This window comes from Ochotona curzoniae, unplaced genomic scaffold (genome assembly GCF_017591425.1).
Source record: "Ochotona curzoniae isolate NIBS_2020 unplaced genomic scaffold, NIBS_Ocur_1.0 scaffold_4812, whole genome shotgun sequence".
Classification (NCBI taxonomy): Eukaryota; Metazoa; Chordata; class Mammalia; order Lagomorpha; family Ochotonidae; genus Ochotona; species Ochotona curzoniae.
In genome coordinates, this window is record NW_024467124.1 from 5,103,096 (window position 1) to 5,125,474 (window position 22,379).

Sequence of the window (22,379 nt, forward strand, 5' to 3'; positions counted from 1 at the left end):
GCGTGGACAAGTAGGCCATTTTCTTACGCTGTGTACACCGGCTTCTGTGTCTGGAAAGTGTGCACTGATTGGAAACAGCGAGGAACCAGGGCTTGTTCCAGTTTTGGAAACGTGATGCCTTTGGCAATATGTGATCTTGGAGAGTGAAACCTGCTGTTTTTGTTGTTGGGATTTCGCATAAGTGGAACAGCCAAGACGTCAACTGCTGCAAGGAGAATCATCCAGTTGACACATGCGCAGCTGGAGAGAGCTCAGCTCCAGGGGCGGACATGGAACATTTGGGCCTGAGCAGGGACCATCCAGAGGGCCCTACTTGCAGCCAAGAAATGAGTGCTAGGTGGAAAAATATTGTAGCAAAGCTGTTTTTCCTTTCATTGCTAGTAGAAGAGATTTATAACACAGGCCTTTGTGGTGATTTTTTTTTTGGTCCATTTGAGAGTGAAAGAACTTAAAAAAAAAATGACCAGGAGTTTAACTGCAGGGATTTCCTTTTCCTTTTTTTTTTTTTTTTTTTTTAATATTTTTAGTATTTTCATTTTTATTAGAAAAGCAGAGACAGGCAGAAAGAGATTTTCCATCTGTTGGTTCACTCCCAGGGGTGAGCAGGGCTGAAGGCCAGAGCCCGGAACTCCATCTGGGCCCTCCAGCTGGGGCGCAGGGGCCCAGGGACTTGGGGTATTACCTGCTGCCTCTCAGGCTACACAGAAGCGTGAAGCTGGGACCAGAAGCAGCGCTGGGACTGCAACCTGGCTGAACTGCAAGTGTAACCTAAACCATGGCACCAAATGCCTGTCCCTGCTGCATTTGCTGCAAACAACAAATGGTGAGAGTGGGCCAGCTGTGCCTGGCCATTTCCATGAAATGAATGGAATGGACCATCTTAACAAGTAGCACTGGTCAACACTGCAGCCCCTTCTTTGTCAGGATTTACTTTCTAGGGCAATAAATAGATTTATTGAGGTGTTGTATCCTTTTTGGTTCTTGACTTCCAGTCTTGCTAGAGCTCTCAAAATAGCCACTGTCCTGTGATGTATTGGCTGTTCTTATTTTTTATAAAAAAATATTTATTTTTATTGCAAAGTCAGATATAAAAAGAAAGAAGAGACAGAGATGAAGACCATCCATCCGTTGATTCACTCCCCAAGTAGCCACAATAGCCAGAGCTGCACCGATCTGAAGCCAGGAGCCTGGAGCCTCTTCTGGGTCTCTCACACGGGTGCAGGGTCCCAAGGTTTTGGACCATCTCTGACTGCTCTCCCAGGGCACAAGCAGGGAGCTGGATAGGAATTGGGGCTGCCAGGATTAGAACAAGCACCCATATGGGGTGCCAGGGTGTTTAAGGCAAGGACTTTAGCTGCTAGGCCACCTCACCGGGTCCAGCTGTTCTTATTTTTGATGGACTGAATCTCAGTCTTTTTTTTTTTTTAAGATTTGAATCTTAGTCTTAATTGACTCTTAAAAAAAAAAAAAAAAAGGCAGATTTGCAGAGAGGAGGAGGAGAGAGAAAGATCTTTGTCCACTGGTTTACTCCCCAAGTGGCCGCTACAGCCAGAGCTGAGCCAAACCAAAGCCAGGAGTCAGGAGCTTTTTCTGGGTCTCCCACTTGGGTGCACGATCCCAAGACTTTGGACCATCCTCTACTATCTAACACCTATTAGCATGAGTAATAATTTTTAAAATGCAGAGACTAGGGGCCAGCCTTGTGTGGTCGTGGGCCGAGTCAGGGCATTGGCATCTGTCATTTGAGTGACAAGTCGGGTTCTTACTGCTCTGCTTCTGGTCCAGCATCCTGCTTACGAGTCTAGCAAAATGCAGAGGATGGCTCAGATGCTTTACCCCTGTCACCCACCTGGGAGCCCAGATAGAATCTCTGTCTCCTGGCTTTGGCTCAAGGTAGACTGTTGCAGCCACGTAGGGAGAGAACCAGTAGATGGAAGAGCTCTCTCTCTTTCTCTCTCTCCCCCTGACTCATCTCTATCTTCTCTCTCCACCCCTCCCCATCCCAACACACACACACACACACTCTCTCTCTCTCTTTGCCTTTCAAATAAATAAATAATTTTATTAAATGTACAAGATAACAAATATTGGTACAGATATGGAGAAAAATGGAACCTTTGCCTGTCGGTGGGAATGTAAAATAGTATAGCCATTACAATAAGCAGTATAGCAGTTCCTTAAGAATTAAATATAGAATTTATTTAATTTATTTAAACCCAGCAATTTCACATTTGGATATATACTCCGACAACTAAAGATTCAAGGAGGTGTTTGTACACGTGTTCCTAGCACACGTGCTATGATTCACAATAACCCAGAGGGGAGAAGTGACCCACACAGTCACAAATGGATTACAAAAAGGTCACACACTTATACACCGCGTGTGATTCACCTTAGAAAGGAAAGAATTCTGCTGCATGTCACAATGTAAATGAACCCCTGTAAACACTGGGCGCATTGAAATAAGCAAGACAAAAAGGATCAATACTACACAGTGCCACTGATAAAATGTACTTGGAGTAATCAGATTCCCAGGGAGAGAGAGCAGGTGGGGACTGTGAGTTGGAGGCAAAGGGGAGTTCTCATGTGATGGGTACAGGGTTTCGGGGGAGAAAATAAAAAGCTTCTGGAGATGGATGGTGGCGTGGGATGCACGTGGCATGTGAGGACAGTTGACGTGACAGAACCATACACTTAGTAATGGCTAAGACACTTGATCACAATCAGAGCTAAAACACTTGACTACGAAGGAACTCTAGAAAGAGGTTGTGCATATTGAGTTGTGGGACAATGTGGCTACCATACCCCATATGAGAATGGTTTCCAGGCCTGACTGCCTGTTCCCAATCCAGCTCCCTGCTAGTACACCTGGAAAAGCCCCAAAATGGCCCCAAAGTGCCTGGACCCTTGCCAGGGGAGCTTCCGTCTGGCCTAGTTCCAGCTATGGCAGCCACTTGGGCCACGGAGTGGATGGAGGATCATTTTCTCCATGCCTTTAATTTTGCCCTTCAAATAAATAAATATTTTAAAAGGAAGGGAAAGGAAGAGGAAAGGAAGGGAGAGAAAGGAAAGAGGGGAGGGAAAAGGAGAAGAGAGGAAAAGAAGGATTGAGAAAAAAAAGAAAAGGAAAGAAAAAATCAAAGTTCAGAGACAAGGTAACAGGTTGACACAAGTTTATGGAAAAGAATAAACTTGTCTTTTTTTGTTTGTTTGTTTTCTATAAGTTATTTGCACTCTCTTCCTATTGTCTGCTGCTATTTCCTGCCTGTCCAGAACCAGCAGAGCCCTGTGTGCGCATGCGTTTTAAATCACTCGCATCCACACCCTGCTTACCTTGTCTCTTCTCCCCACGCCTCCCAGCCAGTCGGTGTCCTTACCTTCTCTGCAGGCCAGAGAGCCAGCCACCAGACACACTGCACTGCTGGCAGTCCAGGGCAACTGCTCAGATGCAATCGACTAGCTTTTGTCATCTGCCTGCAACAACTATAAGAGGGAAAATTAAAGCATAGAGAGGCCCATCTGGAGAACTCCAGAGCTGTCAGGTGGTCTGTATTCCAGAGGCTGTGGACCAAATGTTAATGATAACTTAGAAGACAGAGACAGGTAATTTTAAGGGAACTTTAGTTTGCTTTCAGGAAATCTCAAATGGTAAACCTGCCCCTAGAAAAATGTGGCTTGGCAGGATTCTTGACAGTCTTGCTCCAGGTTAGTGTGTCTTTCCACCACTTTCAAGAAAAATACACGATGAAACAGCGTGTCTTCTTTCTTATCACTAATCTGAACTTCAGGATGTAAGCCACCCTAAATTTGGGTAGAAACTGGACATTGGGTATTATGATGTTTTAAATAGTTACATGTTTAAATATTGCATATTTTAAAAAATGATATTTGTGCTCTTTCCATTACAGTTATGACAATCAATACCTTTGCATGAAGATCTACTTACCCCTACTTACACACACATACTCTGAAACTTAGATGAAGATCCCCTCCCCCCACCACTGTCACCCTCACCGAGAAAAGCAGAAGGCAATTTTGCTCCAAGATATATCCTTGAACTAAACATGTTTTTCTCTCTCCTCCCAAGCTTTCGTAGGTTCACTCGATCCAACAGTGTGACGACGGCAGTACAGGCTGACCTGGACTTCCATGATAATCTGGAAAATTCTCTGGAATCTGTGGAGGACAATTCGTGTCCCGGTCCAATGGCCAGACAGTTCTCCAGGGATGCCAGCACCTCTACCGTTAGCATTCAGGGCTCAGGAAACCACTACCACGCCTGTGCAGCCGACGATGACTTTGACACGGATTTTGATCCCTCTATTCTGCCCCCTCCGGACCCCTGGATTGACTCTATCACTGAGGACCCTCTGGAGGCCGTGCAAAGGTCAGTGTGCCACCGGGACGGCCACTGGTTCCTGAAGCTTCTCCAGGCAGAGCGAGATCGCATGGAAGGCTGGTGCCAACAGATGGAGAGAGAGGAGCGGGAAAACAACCTGCCGGAAGACAGTAAGTAGTGCCACCCTGGGCATCTGTCCACCCTCGCTTGGCCAGGGCTCTCTCGGTGTCTGTCTAGGCACCGTTGTTTTCACCCTGCCAGCTTCACCTGTGTGCCCTTGCCATTTCCCACCCCCAACCGCAGCCTGTGGAAGAGCTAAGCAGTTCCAGCTTCAGTGCTGCAGATAGAAAGAAAACTAAGCAAATGTTACACTGTTGTAGCTCGAGGGCTGGGATGTTCCTTTGCTTCTCTGAGAAATCCCATACTCATCATGGAGGGGTCCTGTGTCTCCACCATGGCTTCTTTCCCCAAAATTGTTCTGACGTGTTGCAGAGTCTCAGGGATCAGGGTTGTGGCATGGAAGCTAAAGCTACTCCCTGCAGTGGCAGTGCCCCATTATGGGAACCGGTTCATGTTCCAGCTGCTGCAATCTAACTTGTTGTGAATATGCCTGGGAAGGCAATGGAGGATGGCCCAAGTCCTTGGGCCCCTGCACCCATGCAGGGAGAGGTACCCAGAGCAGTCTCCCGGCTCCTGGCTTTGGGTCAGCCCAGCTCCAGCCGTTGCAGACATTTGGCAGTGAACCAGCAGATGAAAGATCTCTCTCTTTCTCTGTCTGTTTCTCTGTCATTCTCTCTCCATCTCTCTGTAACTCTGCATTTCCAAAAATAATAAATAGATTAAAAGAGAGAGAGAGAGGCTAATGGTAGGCCAGTAGAAACCCATGCTGAGTTGTACTCAGCAGTCTGTTTAACATGCACTTTCTCTTAAGTTTCAGGGAGATAAATCTTCAACTTTTGTTTTAGAGACGTATTAACTTGAAAGGCAGACTTAAGAGAAAGAGAGGGAGAGACAGAGAAAGATCTTGTGTCTGCTGGTTCACTCCTTAAGTAGCCTCAATGGCTGGCACTAGGTCAGATGGAAACCAGGAGACAAGAGCTTGTTCCAGGTCTCTCTCAAGGGTGTCAGGGACCCAAACACTTGGGCCATTCTCTGCTGCCCTCCCAGCCACATCAGGAGAGCCGGACTGGAACTGGAGTAGCCAGACCAAACCAATGCCCATATAGAATGCTGACATCGCAGGTGGCAGCTTAAGCTGTTACTGCTGCAATGCAGACCCCTAGCCTTCAACCAGTAATGTAATTAACACAAGTTCAAATGTAGTGAGTTAGAATAAATAAAAAAATGATGACTGAATAGAAGAAATACAGGACATCACCTTTTACATGTTATTATTTTTGAATTTGGTGTTTTAACAAGCCTTTCTGTTAAAAAAAAAAAAAAAACCACAGTTGCGGTTTTGCAGCTCTGCGTTGTGTTTTTCTGTTCATTTGTTTCTGCATTGGCTTTATTGCTGACTCTAGAATGGAGTGTTAGTTGGGACCCAAAATGGTTCAGAACACTCTGGCTGACCACACGGATGGCTGGCGCGTAGAGCCAGGGAAGGCGAAGTGCTGCTATAGGAAGCAGAAGTAAGTTTCAGAGAAGTCCTGTTGGTTGTAACTCACATCTGTCTTACTTAAACTTAGTTGGAACAGTTGGCGGCTTCTGATTGGCTGAGACTGAGCTGTTGCAAGAGCAGGTTACAGCCTGTTTACATGTCAACTTAGGATGGAGCACACCACACATAGAGGAACTTTGAGGCCATTCCTAAAATACGTACAGAGATGGCGTAAGAGCAAACTTAATACATTTGACACATTTTCAACAATTCTGAAATTGGAATATAGTTATAGTAGTTATGCACTTGATTGTCACATGTTCATCGTCCTCTAAAAAGCGATTATTAAGTTAATGGTTGCTCCTTCAACAACTGATATTTTTGCAATAAGAAATATTTATTGTTGCATTTCTGTGTGGAAATCATCTGGAAAAGCATTGCCATTCTGTAACTTTTTAAACATTGTGTAAATTAACCATTTCATTTTTAAATCATGGACATCTTAAAACATGCACAGAAGTAGAGAATTAAATATAATGAATCCCCCTGTATAATCATCCGTTCAACAATTGCCCACTCTGCATGTTTTCTCTCATTTGTTATTGGTGCTTTTTGCTGGAGAATTCCAGAGAAAATCCAAAGTCTCATGCCACTTTCTTTCTTTCTTTTTGAAGATTTATTTATTTTTATTGCAAAGTCAGATATACCGAGAGAAAGAGAAACAGAGAAGAAGATCTTCTGTCTCTCGTTTCACTCCTCAAGTGGCCGCAACAGCCAGAACTATGCCGATCTGAAGCTAGGAGCCTTTTCCAGGTCTCCCACGTGGACCCAGGGTCCCAAGGCTTCGGACCATCCTTGACTGCTTTCCCAAGCCACAGGCAGGGAGCTGGATGGGAAGTGGGGTCACTGAGATTAGAACTGGTGCCCATATGGGATCCCAAGCATGCAAAGTGAGGACTCTAGCCACTAGGCTACTGTGCCAGGCCCTCATACCACTTCGCTTTACAATTCAAGGAGATAAAGGACATTCTTAGAATGCTAACCACAGGTAATTGTCTGGCTAGCTGTTTGGCTACCAATTAGAACACCCCCTTGTCTGAGTGCCTGGGTGTGAGTGTAGCCTGTGGCCATTCCAGCTTCTTGGTCATGTGGACCCTGGGGACAGCAGGTGCTAGAGGATGTAGCGGGGGCACTGCCCCCCCGTGTGGGGGATCCTGATGAAATCCCTGGCTCGCAGATTCAGCCTGGCACAGCCCTGGCCATGGCAGGCCTTTGGAGAGTCAAATAGCAAATCTCTCTTCTCTCTTTCTCTCTCTCTCTCTGCTTGTCAAATAAAAGAAAAAAAAATTGTTTAAAGCACATAATCAGGCTTTATCATCTCTGATTTAAAAAGGAGTAGTAAATTTCTTAATAATTAGGTCTATCACTAGCTGGAAACCACATGAGAGACACTAAATGAACCAGGAGCAGTGAGTATTTCCATGGGAAGACAATGGGAGTACTTTAAAAAAAAAAGAAAGTTTTTGAAAATAAACAAATAAAAGATGAGTTTATTTTGCTGAGAAAAAAATGAACTCCACATATAGTTTCTTCATACTGCATATTTTCTGTGAACTTTCTGAGGCTCCTAGGTATATATATATTTAAAGAATTTATATTTATTTTTATTAGAAAGGCGATTATACAGAGAGGAGGAGAGACAGAGAGGAAGATCTTCTGTCTGATGGTTCACTCCCCAAGTGGCCACAGCGGCCGGTGCTGCACCGATCCAAAGCCAGGAGCCAGGAGCTTCTTCCAGGTCTCCCACGCAGGTGCAGGGTCCCAATTCTCTGGACCATCCTCAACTGCTTTCCCACGTCACAAGCAGGGAGCTGGATGGGAAGTGGGGCTGCCGGGGTTAGAGCCGGCGCCCACACGGCACGTGCAAAGTGAGGACTTTAACCACTATGCTTTAAAGTGAGGACTTTAAACCACTATTTTTAGGAACAGAATCTGGGATTCCCTCCCTGGTCTGCCCTCCGCTGGTAGCTCAGCCCTGCTCACCTTCCTCCTCAGACCTGCAAGACCGCAGAGCTGCTTTTTGCCTGTATGAGTCAGTTGGGAAGTTCACAGATGGTTTTCTGTAAAGTTCCTTTTGCTCTTTCACATGAAGAGGACAAGCAGCACGGCGGTGGAAAAGTGAAGGTCCTGGACATTTGCCCCTAGCTGTGAGCATCACTGCGGGGGGGATCTACAACACAAGTGCTGATGCTCGAGCTAGTTAGCGCTTGGCTGTGCAGACAGGTAGAGGCACCAGCCAGTAGCTGTGGGCAAGGTTGGCGGTGGGTCTGGGTAGCAAAACCTTAGCCATTGCATCATCCTGCTCTTTCTGGCTTGTGCATGTTCAGGTTAGATTTTCCCAGGGGGGTGAAGAAAAGACCCACCGATATCTAAGGAGCCGTGGTACTTGGTGCTAGTGCTGGAGGGTACAAACTACCTTTCAGATTTCAGTTCGGTCAGTTCATTCATTCAGGACTTGGCTTAGCTCCCTGGTTGGCTCCTGGCGGGAACCAGGGGACCCTGGCACCTGATGTCTTCTTTTCATTGGCCTCCGCATCTGAGACTGGATCTGCTTCTCTCAGTCTAGGTGCAGAATGAGGCTTGCCAATAGCCATTGTGAACACATGTGGGAAGTCTCCCTCTATATTAAAGGAGCTATAAGGACATGACACTTATTTTGATACAACAGAAAACCAGGGTTTTCTGTAGAGTTGCTAGAGAAATATTTATGCTTTAAGATGAACACTGCCAGGTAGATCTCAAAATCAGGAACATAAAGGCTGCCCGTCCACCCACCTGCTGCTCCAGACTGACTTCATTGTTCAGGCTGAATCAGGCCCATCTCCCTGAAGTCCTTGTTACATTGTGTGTTTATCCAGTAAGTATTTCGAACATAATTGAATAATGGTTCATATACTCTCTTCCACTCAAAAATGAGCACTCTGCATACAGAAGATATTCATGCCTCATTTGAACCCCCAGCCTCTGGGAGGCTATTTGACACATCAGTAAGACACCAGCGCTTGGGGAGGGGAAACAAGCATTGTGGTGCAGTGTGTCAAGTTGCTGTGTTCAACACCAAGCACCCCATGTGGGCACTGGTTCGAGTCCCAGCTCTTCTACTTCAGATCTGGCTCCCAGCTAATGTGCCTAAGAGACCAGTGAGGAACAGCCCAAGTGCTTGAGCCCTCACCAGCCACCTGGGAGATCTGTATGCAGTGCCAGGCTCCTGAGTTCAGCCTGGCCATCTCTGGCTATTGCAGCCATCTGGGAAGTGAACCAGTGGATGAAAGATCTCTTTTTTTCTTTGTTTCTCCCCCTGTCTCTGTAACTCCGCTTTTCAAATAATACATATAAATGGATGTTTTTATATGCATATGAATCTTTTTAAAAAGACAACACTTGGCATCTCCATATCCCTTATTGAAATGGCCAAGTTCAAATCCCTGCTTTGTTTCCCATTCCAGCTCCCAGCTAATGGGCACCAGAGTGGCGATAGGTGACGGCTTAACACAGGAGTCCCTGCCGGAACCCTGGGAGATCCATGCCCTTCCTGGCTCCCAGCTTTGGCTGGCCCAGCCTTGCTTGTTGCAGGCGTTTGGGGGGTATGAACCAGTAAATAGGAAATCTCTCTTTCTGCCCTTCAAATAAATAAGTAAATAAATATTTTTTAAAAATCCTCAGGCCTCTGACACAAGGTAGAGAGTTCACAAACATGGAATGGAAGCTTCAGAAGATTTTTTGGAACTCTGTTTTATAAGTGTGTTTTGTTTGGAAAAACCGTTTTCCCTAGTTTAGCTAAAAAAAAAAGTACCCATTTGTATCAATATTTATATATTGGCTTCTTGTTTGGACTGGAGTAACAAAATAGCTTAAATTGAGTCGTTGCTAAAGAGCAGACATTGATTGCTTTCTGTTCTGGAGACTGGAAAGCCTAAGAGCAAGGTGCTGGCAGTTTGGTGTCTGGGGAGGGCTCCCTTTCTGCCTCAAGGCTGGTGCCTTTCTGCTGTGTCCCCACATGTCCTCAGGCCTCTCTCCGAAGGACACTCACAGGAATATGTACAGGAATTCAGGAGGGCTCCACTCCCATGGCCTAGTACCTCCTACAGGCCCCACCTATTAGCCTATTATCTCTCCAGTGATTAAATTTCAACACAGAAATTTTGGAGGGACACAAACCATAATGATTAAGCAGCACCTGCTGCTGCCAGAAACCAGAAGGGATATTTCCCTGTGAGATGACAGATTCTTCCAACACGGGCAATGATGCTGGTGGCAGAGGGGCTGTGCACCTGCCACAGAAGTGAAGGGAGAGCTTCTGTGTTGGCCAGATGACTCATCTCTATGAAACCCATGTGTCTTTTCCAGCTAAGACACAACTGCTTCCCATAAACAGTGAAGCCCTCCTCCGCATTTTTCATGCTCTGTGAGACACAACAAGAAGGGTTTCAAACTACCAGAACTGTGAAATTCTAAATGGCAGATAAAACTCTATGCTCAAAGCAAAGACTCTACTAAGGCCAGTGGGGAAGACTCTGACAATCCAGCAGAACCCCACCCCCAGGGAGAAGGAGAATCAAGCACTTGGAGGAATATTCATCTTGTCCTGACAATGACCCTGACAGTGGGCCAGAGATGTTGACAGGTGCTGTTCCATTTGCCCTCCTAATACTTTCTGGCAGTTTCTTGTCCAAGGTCATGGAACACACAAGTGTCTGATAAAATAGATAGCACATGAATAACATTTGACAAAATAATGATACTTTGTGTTGCTTGGCACTGTCCGCAGTGAAGCCATCCCTACGCATGTGCCCCTGGTTCCTTGGCAACCACATTCTGTCCTGATAACTGGGCTCGCTTGTAGAGGGCCTTTGTTTTCTGGATTCTCTGATTTAACCTTTTCTTCCCCCCCCCCCCCCTTTTTCTTAAAGTTGTAAAAGGAGATAGTAAAGAAAAGAGGCCAATTTCCAGGTAACCACCTTTCTTTTGTTCGTTTGTTTGTAATCGGTGTGCATCTGAAAAACAGCAAGGCTAAATCCATCCCTTGGTCATTTTCTATCTTTGGGGGCCCATGTGAAGGGACTGCCAAAAAGTATATGGGAAAATAAAACTGAAAGACAAGTTTATCTTGATGCAAAACAATTTTGAAACCCATATGTAGTTTTTTTGACAATACACATTTCCCCATGAACTTTCTGAGGCACTCTGGTTTGTACCTTGTGATGGGTCTCATTTCAGAGAACATGACAGAGGTACTTCCATCCCAAAATCCTCCCGGGTAATCTGCTTTTCCAGGTCAGATTGAGCAGATGAATTGGTAGCACATGATGAAGGAAGATTCTAATCATGCTTGTTTAAATCGTTATGGGGAATACCAGAATTATCACAATCTTTAAATATTCAGGAAGTATTTGGTGAATGCACTTAATGCCTCCAGTTGTACACTGAAAATGGTTAAAATGGCCAAAATACTCCCCTAGGGGATGGGTGTTTGGTTAGACACTGCTTGGGATGGCCACAGCCTTAAGCTCACCGCCTGGTTGGAGTCCTGCTTTACCTCCAGTTCCAGCTGCCCGCTAACGCGCCCCTGGGATGCTCAAGTGCTCAAGTGCTGGAGTTTCTGACACCCATGTGCAAAACCCAAACTGGATTCCCGAACTCCTGGCTTTAGCCTGACCCAGCCCTGACTGTGGTGCTTATTTGGGGAGTGGGCCAGCAGGTAGAAGATCTGTCTGTGACTGTCTCTCTGCCTTGCAAATAAAAAGAGAATAAATAAATACAAATTTTAAAATTCACCGCCCCCCCCCCCAAAAAAGCCAACGGCCGTAGCACCTGATGGTAGGCAAAATGGCCAGACTGTCCCAACACCCTCATATGAACATTAAGACATTTTGCTAAGTATCTTCCCGAGTCCACAACACCTGAGGCACTTCTTCGCCCCGTGGGAATCTGAAGTTTGGCTTGTGGATCCGTGGGGTGGGGAGACAGGTTGTTATACTCACCTCTCTTTTGGTGAGTTGAGGAAGAGAGGGACCATCCAGTTTTAAATAATGATCCAGTTATCAATTATTTTGTGATGCCATTGTCTTAATTTTGACAGCTGCTTCCTGGGGATATTATTTTCGGCATGCTAGGGCAGGGAAATACTTTTCTAATTCGCCCAAAACTGGCTACACGTGCTTAACCAAGGACAGACTGAAAGGCTCCCCTGACGCCTGGTCACTTCAAGCTGTCTTCCAAAAAGTGTAACTACAAATTCTCTGGGTGAGTGGAGCTATTGTTTTCCCTGATGAAAGCCAAGCCCAGTGAAGACTTCGGTTCTGGTTGTAACCTGTCAGTCTCCCCACTGGAGAGTAGGGTTTTGGCTTGATGACAAAATACTCCAGCTCCGCCGTGAGTGAGGCTTCCTGCAAGCCATGGCAGCTGACAGAGTTCTTGTTCCGCTGCCCTGGAAGTGAAATGAGACCGCCTTGGCCCAGACAATACCGCCGTTGTGTGACACAGCTGTCTCGGGAGATGGCTCCATGCAAGTCACAGAGATCTGTCTGGCATTATCTCGCCGGGACGAACCGGCCAGATGGAACTGAATGCGCCTGCCTGGGAATGCTGTCTGCCCGGGTGGAGAGCCAGGCGCTCGGATTTCAATGGCCTGAGGATGAAAAACCGGTTGATTGTGCTTCAAAACCTCTTTGCTTCCTGAAGGGTGGACAACGTCTGTGTGGAATTCTCAAGCTTTATCAGACACTGATAAGCCTCGAGCATGTGCAGGAGGCAGATGAATTCCACTTCCATTGTGCCTGGTAATAGCATCCTCGTTAGTGAAACTGCCGTCGGGTCCCCCAGAAGGCCAGTGAGCCTTGGCAGCAAATAGGACTGAAACCCGAAATGAGGTTTGCCTGGTTTCAGCTTCGGTTACAGAGGTGGCTCGCAGTCTATCAGGGCGATCGCCAAGCCTCCCGGGCTGAGTTTGTGCAAGGGCCGGTGGCAGAAAAAGCAGCGCTCTGAACGGGTCCTTCATCGCCTACGGCCCCTGTAGATTGCTCAGCAGGGAGCCGTGGGCGCATCCCAGCTCCTTTCGGGTTTATTCTCATCTTACTTTTGAACTGAACCTTCAAAGGGTCTGTCTCCGCCCCTGGCTTTCCCTGTTCCAACCCCACGCCTCCACAGGCATGCTACAGGCTCTTGTTTTTTGTAAGCTGGGGCCAATCTGAGCTTAGTGAGTACAGAGGAAGAGGCAGTCATGAACAGGAAATGGTGTGTAACGTGCCTGATGATTAACCTTCAAAAATAAATGCCTACTTCCTTTTGCTTTGCAAGATGCTGGTGGCAGAGGACAGGAGGGAGCATTGGTGTGGGTGAGCTGCTGGGGGTGTGTTCTGGAGGGGAAGCAGGTGCTAAGGGATGAAGAGAAGATGTGGTGAGAGGAAGACAGCACCAAGTCTGGAAACAACTTTATCCCTAGGCCCATGGTGTTCCCATCGTTCCTGCAGAGAGAGGACACCCACTCCCTGGGCAATCTCCCACTGTTTTCCCCAACAGTAACTATTCCCATGGAATATAAATGCAATGGACTCCAGGCATAGTGTCCTGTCCTTTTCTATTAAATTAGCAAGGGAAGTAGAAATTAATTTCATTTCACCCAACTTCTTGAAACTTTCTTCAGGGACCTGCATGATCTATACAACAGAAATTCAAAAAGTTCATAGATTTTTATTGGGAGCGGCACTATGACTTCATCCATAAAGCCACAGTCCGCAGCCCCAGCATCTCATATGCACGCTGTTTCGAGTCCCAACTGCTTCACTTTAGATCTGACTCCCCGCCAATGGCACTAGGAAAACAGCAGAGGGTGGCCCAAGTGCTTGGGTCTCTGGACCCATGTGGAAAACATGAAAGAAACTCTTAGCTCCTGGCTTCAGCCTGTCCCAGCCTTGGCCATTGTGGCCGTTTTGAGAATGAACCAGTGAGTGGAAGACCTGCCTCTCACACTCTCTCTTTTTCTTTCTCTCTCTTACTCTTTCAAAAATTTTTAAAAGAAAAAGTTTACTTTGGTGCATTGAAAAAAACTTGTGTAATTTTTTTTTCATGAACTTTTTCAGAATTTCTTGTGTGCTTGGGTTAAAAAAAAAATTTATGAATTTGAAAGGCAGAGTTACAGAGGGAGAGAAAATGGTCTTTCATCTGCTGATTCATTTCCCAAATGGCTGCAAATAGCTGGGCTGGGCCAGGCTGAAGCCAGGAGCCTGGAATTCTATCTGGGGCTCCCACAGGGGCAGGGCCCCAAACACTTGTGCTATCTTCTAGCTTTTCCCAAGCACATTAGCAGGGAAAGTAGAGTTGCGCCTTTGGAATGCTGGTGACACAATTGAACTCACTGCGTCACAAGGCCAGCCCTGGATATCAAAAATGTCTGAACCAAAATAAACATCTTTTAGTTTATTTCCTCTATAACTAAAGTACCCTCGTGTAAGAATATTGTTCCCTGAGTGATGTCAGCTGAAATAAAGACCCAAAGTCTAATCATCCTTTATGAGTAGAACTCCCAGTGAAAGAATCCAGACTGGAAAAGTCAGTTTAAATGGCCTGAGTTTCTGAACACTTGCTCTTTAAAATAAAACAACCTGAGTTTATTGATTTTTTTTAACCAATGGAAGTTCTGCTTTTAGTCACTAGCAAGATTTCTACTTGAGAATTCTATTCTGTTTTCATTCATTGGTCACCAAAGTTTGACTCTTTAAAAAACCAAATTAAACAAAACACCTAGCTGAATGGCAGTGTTCTTATTGAGTTTTACTGAGAATAAAACTGATCCAAGATATTAGTGGGATGCTTTGTTGAGAGCGGTTCTGAACTGCCAGGAGCTGCTGGGCCACGGATTAGAGAAGTTCTCTGCCAAGAGAATATCATAAACAAGTGTCTCCAGGTGGATAATCCCAGCTTGATGGAATCACACGGACGTGGACTCACAGGTACATGTGACTTTAAAGTAAGAGGAGGATTCCCTTTTAAATTCTTTTTCCTTTATCCCAAAACATTAAAAAAAAAAAGTCAAAACTTGCATATAAAGAAATGTAATCCACCCCCAATAAACACATTCAATTTATCCCAGATGGCTTGGCTCGTCCTGCCTGCCACTGTAGCTAGCATTCTAACCAGCAACCCAAGAGGAGGAAGAGCTCCGTTAAGAATTCTGTCAGCCAGTTAGTCAACTTTATAATTTAATAAAATATGTTAAATATAATAAAGAATCTTAATGAATTAGGATTCACAAGGAGCGGAAGGCGGCAGTTACCTTTTTTTTTTTTAAGTCTTATTTTATTTTTATTGGAAAGGCGGATATACAGAGAGGAGAGACAGAGAGGAAGATCCTCTGTCTGATGATTCACTCCCCAGGCGGCCGCAATGGCTGGAGCTGAGCCAATCCAAAACCAGGAGCCAGGAGCCTCTTCCGGGGTTGCAGGATCCCAAAGTTTTGGGCCGTCCTCGACTGCTTTCCCAGGCCACAGGCAGGGAGCTGGATGGGAAGTGGGGCTGCCAGGGTTAGAACCGGCACCCATATGGGATCCTGGGCATGCAAGGTGAGGACCTTAGCCACTGTGTCATCGCGCCGAGCCTGGCAGTTACCTTTTTTTTCTGGTTGACATAGAATTTGTAGGCAACTTAACAACTTTAAAACTTACTCCTTCAGGGAAACACCAGTGATCAAATGAGCTTATGGTCAGGTTGGAAATCAGATGTAAATAGAACATTCAGGGAGGTAGGAGGGAAGGGCTCTCTAATTCTCTTAATAAAACCAAATTTCCAAGATTGACCAGTAAGGATGGGATGGTTGAGCCTTATACAGGAGCAACTACAAAAGCTTGTGGAAGTGGAATCAAATGATCAATTTTATTTTTGCTAAAAAAATCATGACATCTGGTGCTAAGAAGGGTCTTCATAAAGTTCATGGGTTTATTATTTTAAAAACCATTAATGATTTCAAAAATTGTTTGATCCTAATAAGCATCTCTTAATTCCATTTTACTATGAACTGATGTACCTTCATAGACCTAATAGTAATTACTGGAGATTTTTGAGGGGAGCATGGTTATAGGGAGATAAGAAGTGTGTGAGATATGCTACTGGAAAGCCATGCTCATCATTCCTATACTGCTATAAAAAGAAGCCTAAGCTGGGTATCTCACTCAGCTCATAGACAAGACGTTTATTAACTCATAGTTTGGGATGCTGCATTTCCAAGATTGAGTGGTTCCATCTATTTAGTCTCTTGTGAGGGTTCCCTTTGCTCCAATAAAACATTAAGGAGAAACAGAAAGGAACCGTAAATGGCTACGTACATGAGGGTAACCCCACTTTATAGCACCCCACTTCATGAGAATTCAACCCACGAGGCCAGCATTAATCCCCTTTGAAGGCATCACCTCCAATGGCCTAACCAGTTCCCACTTGGTCCTACTCCTTGGAGCTTCCCACTTTACTATGGACACAATGGACAAACTTCCAGCACATGAACCTTAGGGGATAAACCAAATTCAACCCTAGTGGAAGCTTAAACGGTCAGTTCCCCATGATTAACACATTTGAGAAGTCTTTCTTTCAAATAGTTGAGACCAGGACATAAGGGAAGCAAGTAGAGAAGTGGGCTCAGGATTGGATTTTGTACCCAACATTTACAAGGTTGGATAAGGGAAAGAAGTCCATAAAAAAACAGAGAATTTCAAACAGGTTAACCCTCCTCTCAAGATGCCCACATTCCATGTCAGAGTGCCTCAGTTCACATCCTACCTCTGCATCTCATCATGACAGCTCAAGTACCAGGGTCCTCCCTGCCACATGAGAGACGTAGATGGAGCTCCAGGCTCCTGGCGTCAGCCTGGCCCAGCCCTGGCTTTTGCACTCACTTAGGAAATAAACCAGTTGGTGGAAGGTCTTTCTTCTGTCTCTTTCTTTTCTCTCTCTCTCTCTCGCTTTTTCAAATGAATAAAAATTAAAAAGTAAATGAAAATGAAAAAGAGCATGAGGGAGATGGAAGGTAAGCCAAAGAGTGTGGGGTATGGGATCCAAGAGAGCTGAAGTTCCTTTCCAAAGGCAGGGTCCAGAAGGTTCAAGCATGGAGAGAAAGCCAGGCAGCAAGGACCGCAGATAAATGGGAGTTGAAAAGAAATGAAAGGGAAAAGAGAATCATTGTTTCAAGAGCCCCTTTGTATGGGACTGTCCAAGAAAGGACACGGACTGGCTGCTTAAAGAACAGAACTGTTTTCTCTCACAGTCCAGAAGCATAGTGTTATTTTCCTCCAAGGCCTCGGCTGGTTTACCAGCTGTCTTCTTCCTATCTCTTTATATAGTCTTCCCTCTACATGTATCTGTCTCCTAATCGCTTCCTCTAAGATTGTCAATCAGATTGCATTGACCTCATTTTAGTCTTTATCTATTTGAGAACCCTGTCTCCAAACATCATCACATTCTGAGATATAACTTAAAAAGTTTATTTTGGGCCGTAGGCAGTGGCTCATTTGGCTTGTCCTCCCCCTTAAGTGCCAGGATCCCATGTGGGCATGTTCAGGCCCCAGCTACTACAGGTCTCATCCTCCAGATCCCGGCTTATGGCCAGGGAGGACAGTGGAGGATGACCCAGGGACCTGGTCCTTGAACCCTCATGGGGGCATCAGGCTCCTGGCTTTGGATCAGGCCGGCTATAGCCACTCCAGTCATAGGGGAATGAGCCAAATGATAGAGAATCTTTATGTCTCTCTTCTCTGTAGTTCTGGCTTTCCAATGAAACTTTTAAAATCTAAAATTTTTCAAAAAGTTTAAAATTGCTTATGTGTATATTTCTTTGAAAGGCAGAGTGACAGAGAGGAGAAATGGAGAGAAACTGATTTTACACTAGTTCACCCCCCAAATGGCTGCAACAGCCTGGTGTAAGCCAGACTGGAGCCAGGAACGAGCCAGGCGTTCCATCCTTGCCTCCATGGAAATCGCAGGCACCCAGGCACTTGGGACACTTTGTTGTGTACATTAACAGGAACCTGGATCAGAAGCAGAGCTGGGACTTAAAGTAGCATTCTGATATGGGATGCCAGTGTCACAAGCAGCAGCTTAACCCACAATGATAACATGGCTGATGAAAGGAGAGAAGAGAATTTTACATTTGCTGTAGGAAACTATGAGGAGAAGAACCCACCCCCCCCCAAATGGGAGAGACTTTGGGGCCAGTGGTATGGCTTGTCATGTTAAGTTGCCGCCTTCAGTGTTGGCAACCCATATGGGTACCAGTTCAAGTCCCAGTTACTCCAGTTTATTTATATATATATATATTTAAAGATTTATTTGTTGATATTGGAAAGTCAGATATACAGAAAGGAGGAGAGACAGAGAGGAAGATCTTCTGTCTGATGGTTCACTCCCCAAGTGACCACAGTGGCTGGAGCTGAGCCAATCCGAAGCCAGGAGCCAGGAGCTCTTCTGGGTCTCCCATGCAGGTGCGGAGTCCCAAGGCTTTGGGCCATCCTTGACTGTTTTCCCAGGCCACAAGCAGGGAGCTGTATGGGAAGTGGGCCACCAGGATTAGAACCAGTCACCATATGGGATCTTGGGTGTACAAGGTGAGGACTTTAACCACTATGCTATTGTGCCAGGCCCAGTTACTCCAGTTTGAATCCAGCTCTCTGCTAATGTGCTTGGGAAAGCAGTGAAGACAGCCCAAGTGTTGGGCCCCTACACCCTACAGTCATGTGGGGAGACCCAGAAGAAGCTGTTGTGGCCTCTGTCTTTCTCTCTTTTTCTCTGTGCTGATCCGAAGCCAGGAGCCAGGAACTTCCTCCGGGTCTCCCACGTGAGTGCAGGGTCCCAAGGCTTTGGGCCACCCTTCACTGCTTTCCCAGGCCAGAAGCAGGGAGCTAGATGGGAAGTGGAGCTGCTGGGATTAGAACAGTGTCCCTATGAGATCTGGCATATTCAAGGCAAGGACTTTAATGGTTAGGCCACCATGACAGGCCCATAAATAAATCTTAAAAAAAAAAAATTGGAGTGACTTAAGGCTGCATTTTGGCATCCTGGGGACCCCAGCAGACACATAGCTTAGAGACAAGGACTGGCTTATGAAGTAGGCCCAGAGCAGCTGGGAGGGGACCAGGCCCAGGCCATGGAAGGGCAAGGAGGGGCTGCTGAGAAGACACCAGGGGACTGTGCATGGCAAGTGCCTGGAAAGACACAACACTGAGAGTATCCATGCCTGATTCCCTCATGTTCTTCCTCTCGCAGGAGGCAAGGGATTGTTGAAGATGAGGAAATAGAAATTGAGCCAGGAATGAGTAAGAATCAGAAATGAGGGTCAAGGAGCAAGGTAGCACATTCAGGGACTAACAGGCAGTGGTAATGGTAACAGAGCAAGTTCAAGAACTAATGGGCAGCGGTGAGGGGGCAGCAGCCGCAGCTTGGCCTGGGCTATGAATCCCATGGTGAGGCACTATCGGATCCCAAGTCAGTTCTGCAGGCTGGCGGGATGGGCGGGTGGACCCTGTATGTGGGGGTGGAGCTTGTTTTGCAGAAGTAGCTGCCCATGGAGAGCAGGGTGACTGTGGGTCACCGGGGCTCAGTTTCCTGAGTAAGACTAGGGCAACCTGGTGTCCAGTGTGAGGGGGAAAGCCTGTCTCCTCTGTGTGGGTCATGGTCCTAGCGCTGATAAGAGGGAAAGACTACAGACAGAGACGCTAAAATCCACTCCCTGAAGATCTGTTATGAATTCCTTCTACATACAGACGAAATAAACGATTCATTTACTCAAGGACACTAGTGCAAATCTGCCTGAATGAAAGGCATCAAAAGAAGGGGGCCTTCACTCAAGCCCCACTGACGGGCAGAGGGCTCAGAGGGTAAGGATTCAGAGCAGAAATCATTTCCTGTTGGGGATCAGGCCACCTTTTCAATTTCTAGGTTAATGCTGAAGAACTAGAGTGTAGACAGGATAAAGAAGTTATGCTTACTGCTATGTTAAAACAATTCACATATCATTACATTAAGTCATCAGCCTTCTTAGAAAGATCGAGCTATGCCCATTTGACAAACTGAAAACCTAAAAAACTCTCCCAAGGTCAGCAACTAGCAAGTGGCAAAGCTCACTGATTCTGAACCTCCCAGCCCCATCTGACAGAGTGAGACTGAAGGATGTTCAGCAGGTGCATTGCAGTGGAAGTGGCAGACAAGTGTGAAGATTACATCTTATGTCCATTATGGTCACCTACATCACTGGGGGACAGGCACTCTACTTTGCAGTGAGTGAAATGGAGTTCCTGGCTACCGGGAGAGCTACGTAAAGGGGGTTAAGAAATATGTCTATTCTGTTTCTGAGGCCTTAACCCAGAAGCCTGATGACTGCAGGTGGTCATAGTAAAGAACTGAAAGCAGAAGAGCCAGGGCTCCTGTCTTTCTGATGGAGAGACCTAACTCACCGTGGAATACGGGAGGATAGATGCATTCATTATGCTTAAGGATTTCCAATCTTGATTTTGTTTTGTTTTGCCTGAAGGGTGGAGAGACACAGAGAGATCTTCCATCCACTGGGTTTATTTCTCCAAGACTTGCGACTGTCAGGCTGGGCGAGGCAGAAGCCAGAAACCTAGAACCAAAGCTGGGTTTCCCATATGAGTGACAAGGACCCGATTGCTTGACTCATCATCTACTGCATTTGTAGGAAACTGGATCAAAAGTTGAACCCCAAAACCCTGATATGAATTGTGGACATCCTAATCAGCATCTTAGCCACCGTATCCCATGTCTACCCCTGAAATCCTGATTTTAACTCAGCAAAATGTCAGGCATATCTCCAAATGCCTTGTTATCTACCAGAGAAATTAACTGACACGATTAAGAGAAAAACAGTAATTCTCTTTACCCCACGGATACATCAAAAAGCTTGTTGGATATGAAATGAAACGAGATGTTTGCTTAAAAATTGAAATCCAATCACTTGTTTTCATAATACACATTTTTCATAAACTTTCTGAAGACCATTTTAAGCCACTTCGCTGTTTCCAAAGGGAAAACCATTCTCCATAAAGGTCAGTGGGAAAGAGGAGGCAGGCTGTTTCCTAAATATCAGTTTTTTGACGTAGCCAAAAGACTTTCCATTACTGTTTGCACAAAACCCCTGTTTCCACAGTGAACCTTATCAAGTTATCTCTGGTTACTCTGTTCTCATGGCTGAATTACCTGGTGCACCAGCCCCTTTTGTAGATGCTTTCTCATTCCTGATATGTGACCCTGGGAATTTCTTTCGATTCCCCCACTGACTTACTTGGCACCCCCTTCCCCACTAGAACTGGAGAGAAAGAAAAGAAATCCTACTCCAGGGCTAAAGAACATGTTTGCACACACAGTCGAATATTATTCAACCTTTCAAAAGAGGCAATCACAAACAACATGATGGGCGAACCTGGGGGACATGATGCTGTGTGAGAAGCTGCTCTCAGCAGGCCCCTAAAATAGGCAGATTCATGGAGTCTAGGGGTGGCGTCATGGTTACTGAGACCTGGAGGAAGGGAAAATGGAGAGTTCCCCAGTCAGCAGGCAGGCATTCTAATCGTGTGTGATGACACTGATGTCATTGTACATAAGGGACTTGAACATCCTCAGTGTTGCTCTCTGCCAAGGATCTGGGAACCCCGCCCCTGCAGAGTAACAAGCGACAGTGACAATCTACACATGCTCTTCGACTCACAGGGATATCACATCCTAAAAAGAAAAAAGTAAGAAACCAAAAATATCAGAAAGAAGTAGCAGTCACAGATGGATATTTTGTAGACATACTGAAATGGAACATATAAAATCCACTGGCAACAGAGAATGGGCATTTACCCTACCCTCACTGGTGCCTGACCAGGAGTCGTAGCTCTTTTTAAAATGTACTTAGATTTCTGTTAAAGATTTATCTATTTAGTTACTTCAACATCAGAGTTACACAGAGAGAGTGAGTAAGAGAGAGTTCTTAATGGTTCACTCCCCAGACACCTGCAACAGCCAGGGCTGGGCCAGGCCAAAGCCAGAAGCCAGGAGCCAGAGCTAAGATCTCCCCTGTGAGTACAGGGACCCAAATATGTGGGCCAACTTCCGTCGCTCTTCCCAGGCCATTAGCCCTAAACTGGATTGAGAATGGAGCAGCCAGGACCCCAACTTGTTTCCATATGGGATCCTGACATCAAGGCTACAGCTTTACACACTATACCACAATGCTGACCCCAGGAGGTGTAGCTCTGGCTGTAGCTGCCCAGTACTATGAGATCAGACTGCAGTTTGCTCACCCAGGGAAAAAGCCACAGACAAAATTCAACAGTTCAAGCACAGTTTCTGCCGAATGTTATAGCTTTCACATTCATCATTAGGCAATAAAAATACCCCCAAGTC

General features: G+C 45.8%; 1 protein-coding gene across 8 annotated transcripts in view; it reads left to right on the forward strand.

The window, feature by feature from the left end:
- DLGAP1 (DLG associated protein 1) overlaps positions 1–22,379 on the forward strand; it is a 316,404-nt gene that overhangs the window by 281,753 nt on the left and 12,272 nt on the right. For all 8 annotated transcript variants that reach the window (XM_040970572.1, XM_040970575.1, XM_040970573.1 and 5 more), the window contains one exon: positions 4,088–4,509. In XM_040970572.1, the coding sequence (XP_040826506.1) occupies positions 4,088–4,509 (422 nt within the window). The remainder of the gene's footprint in view (positions 1–4,087; positions 4,510–22,379) is intronic.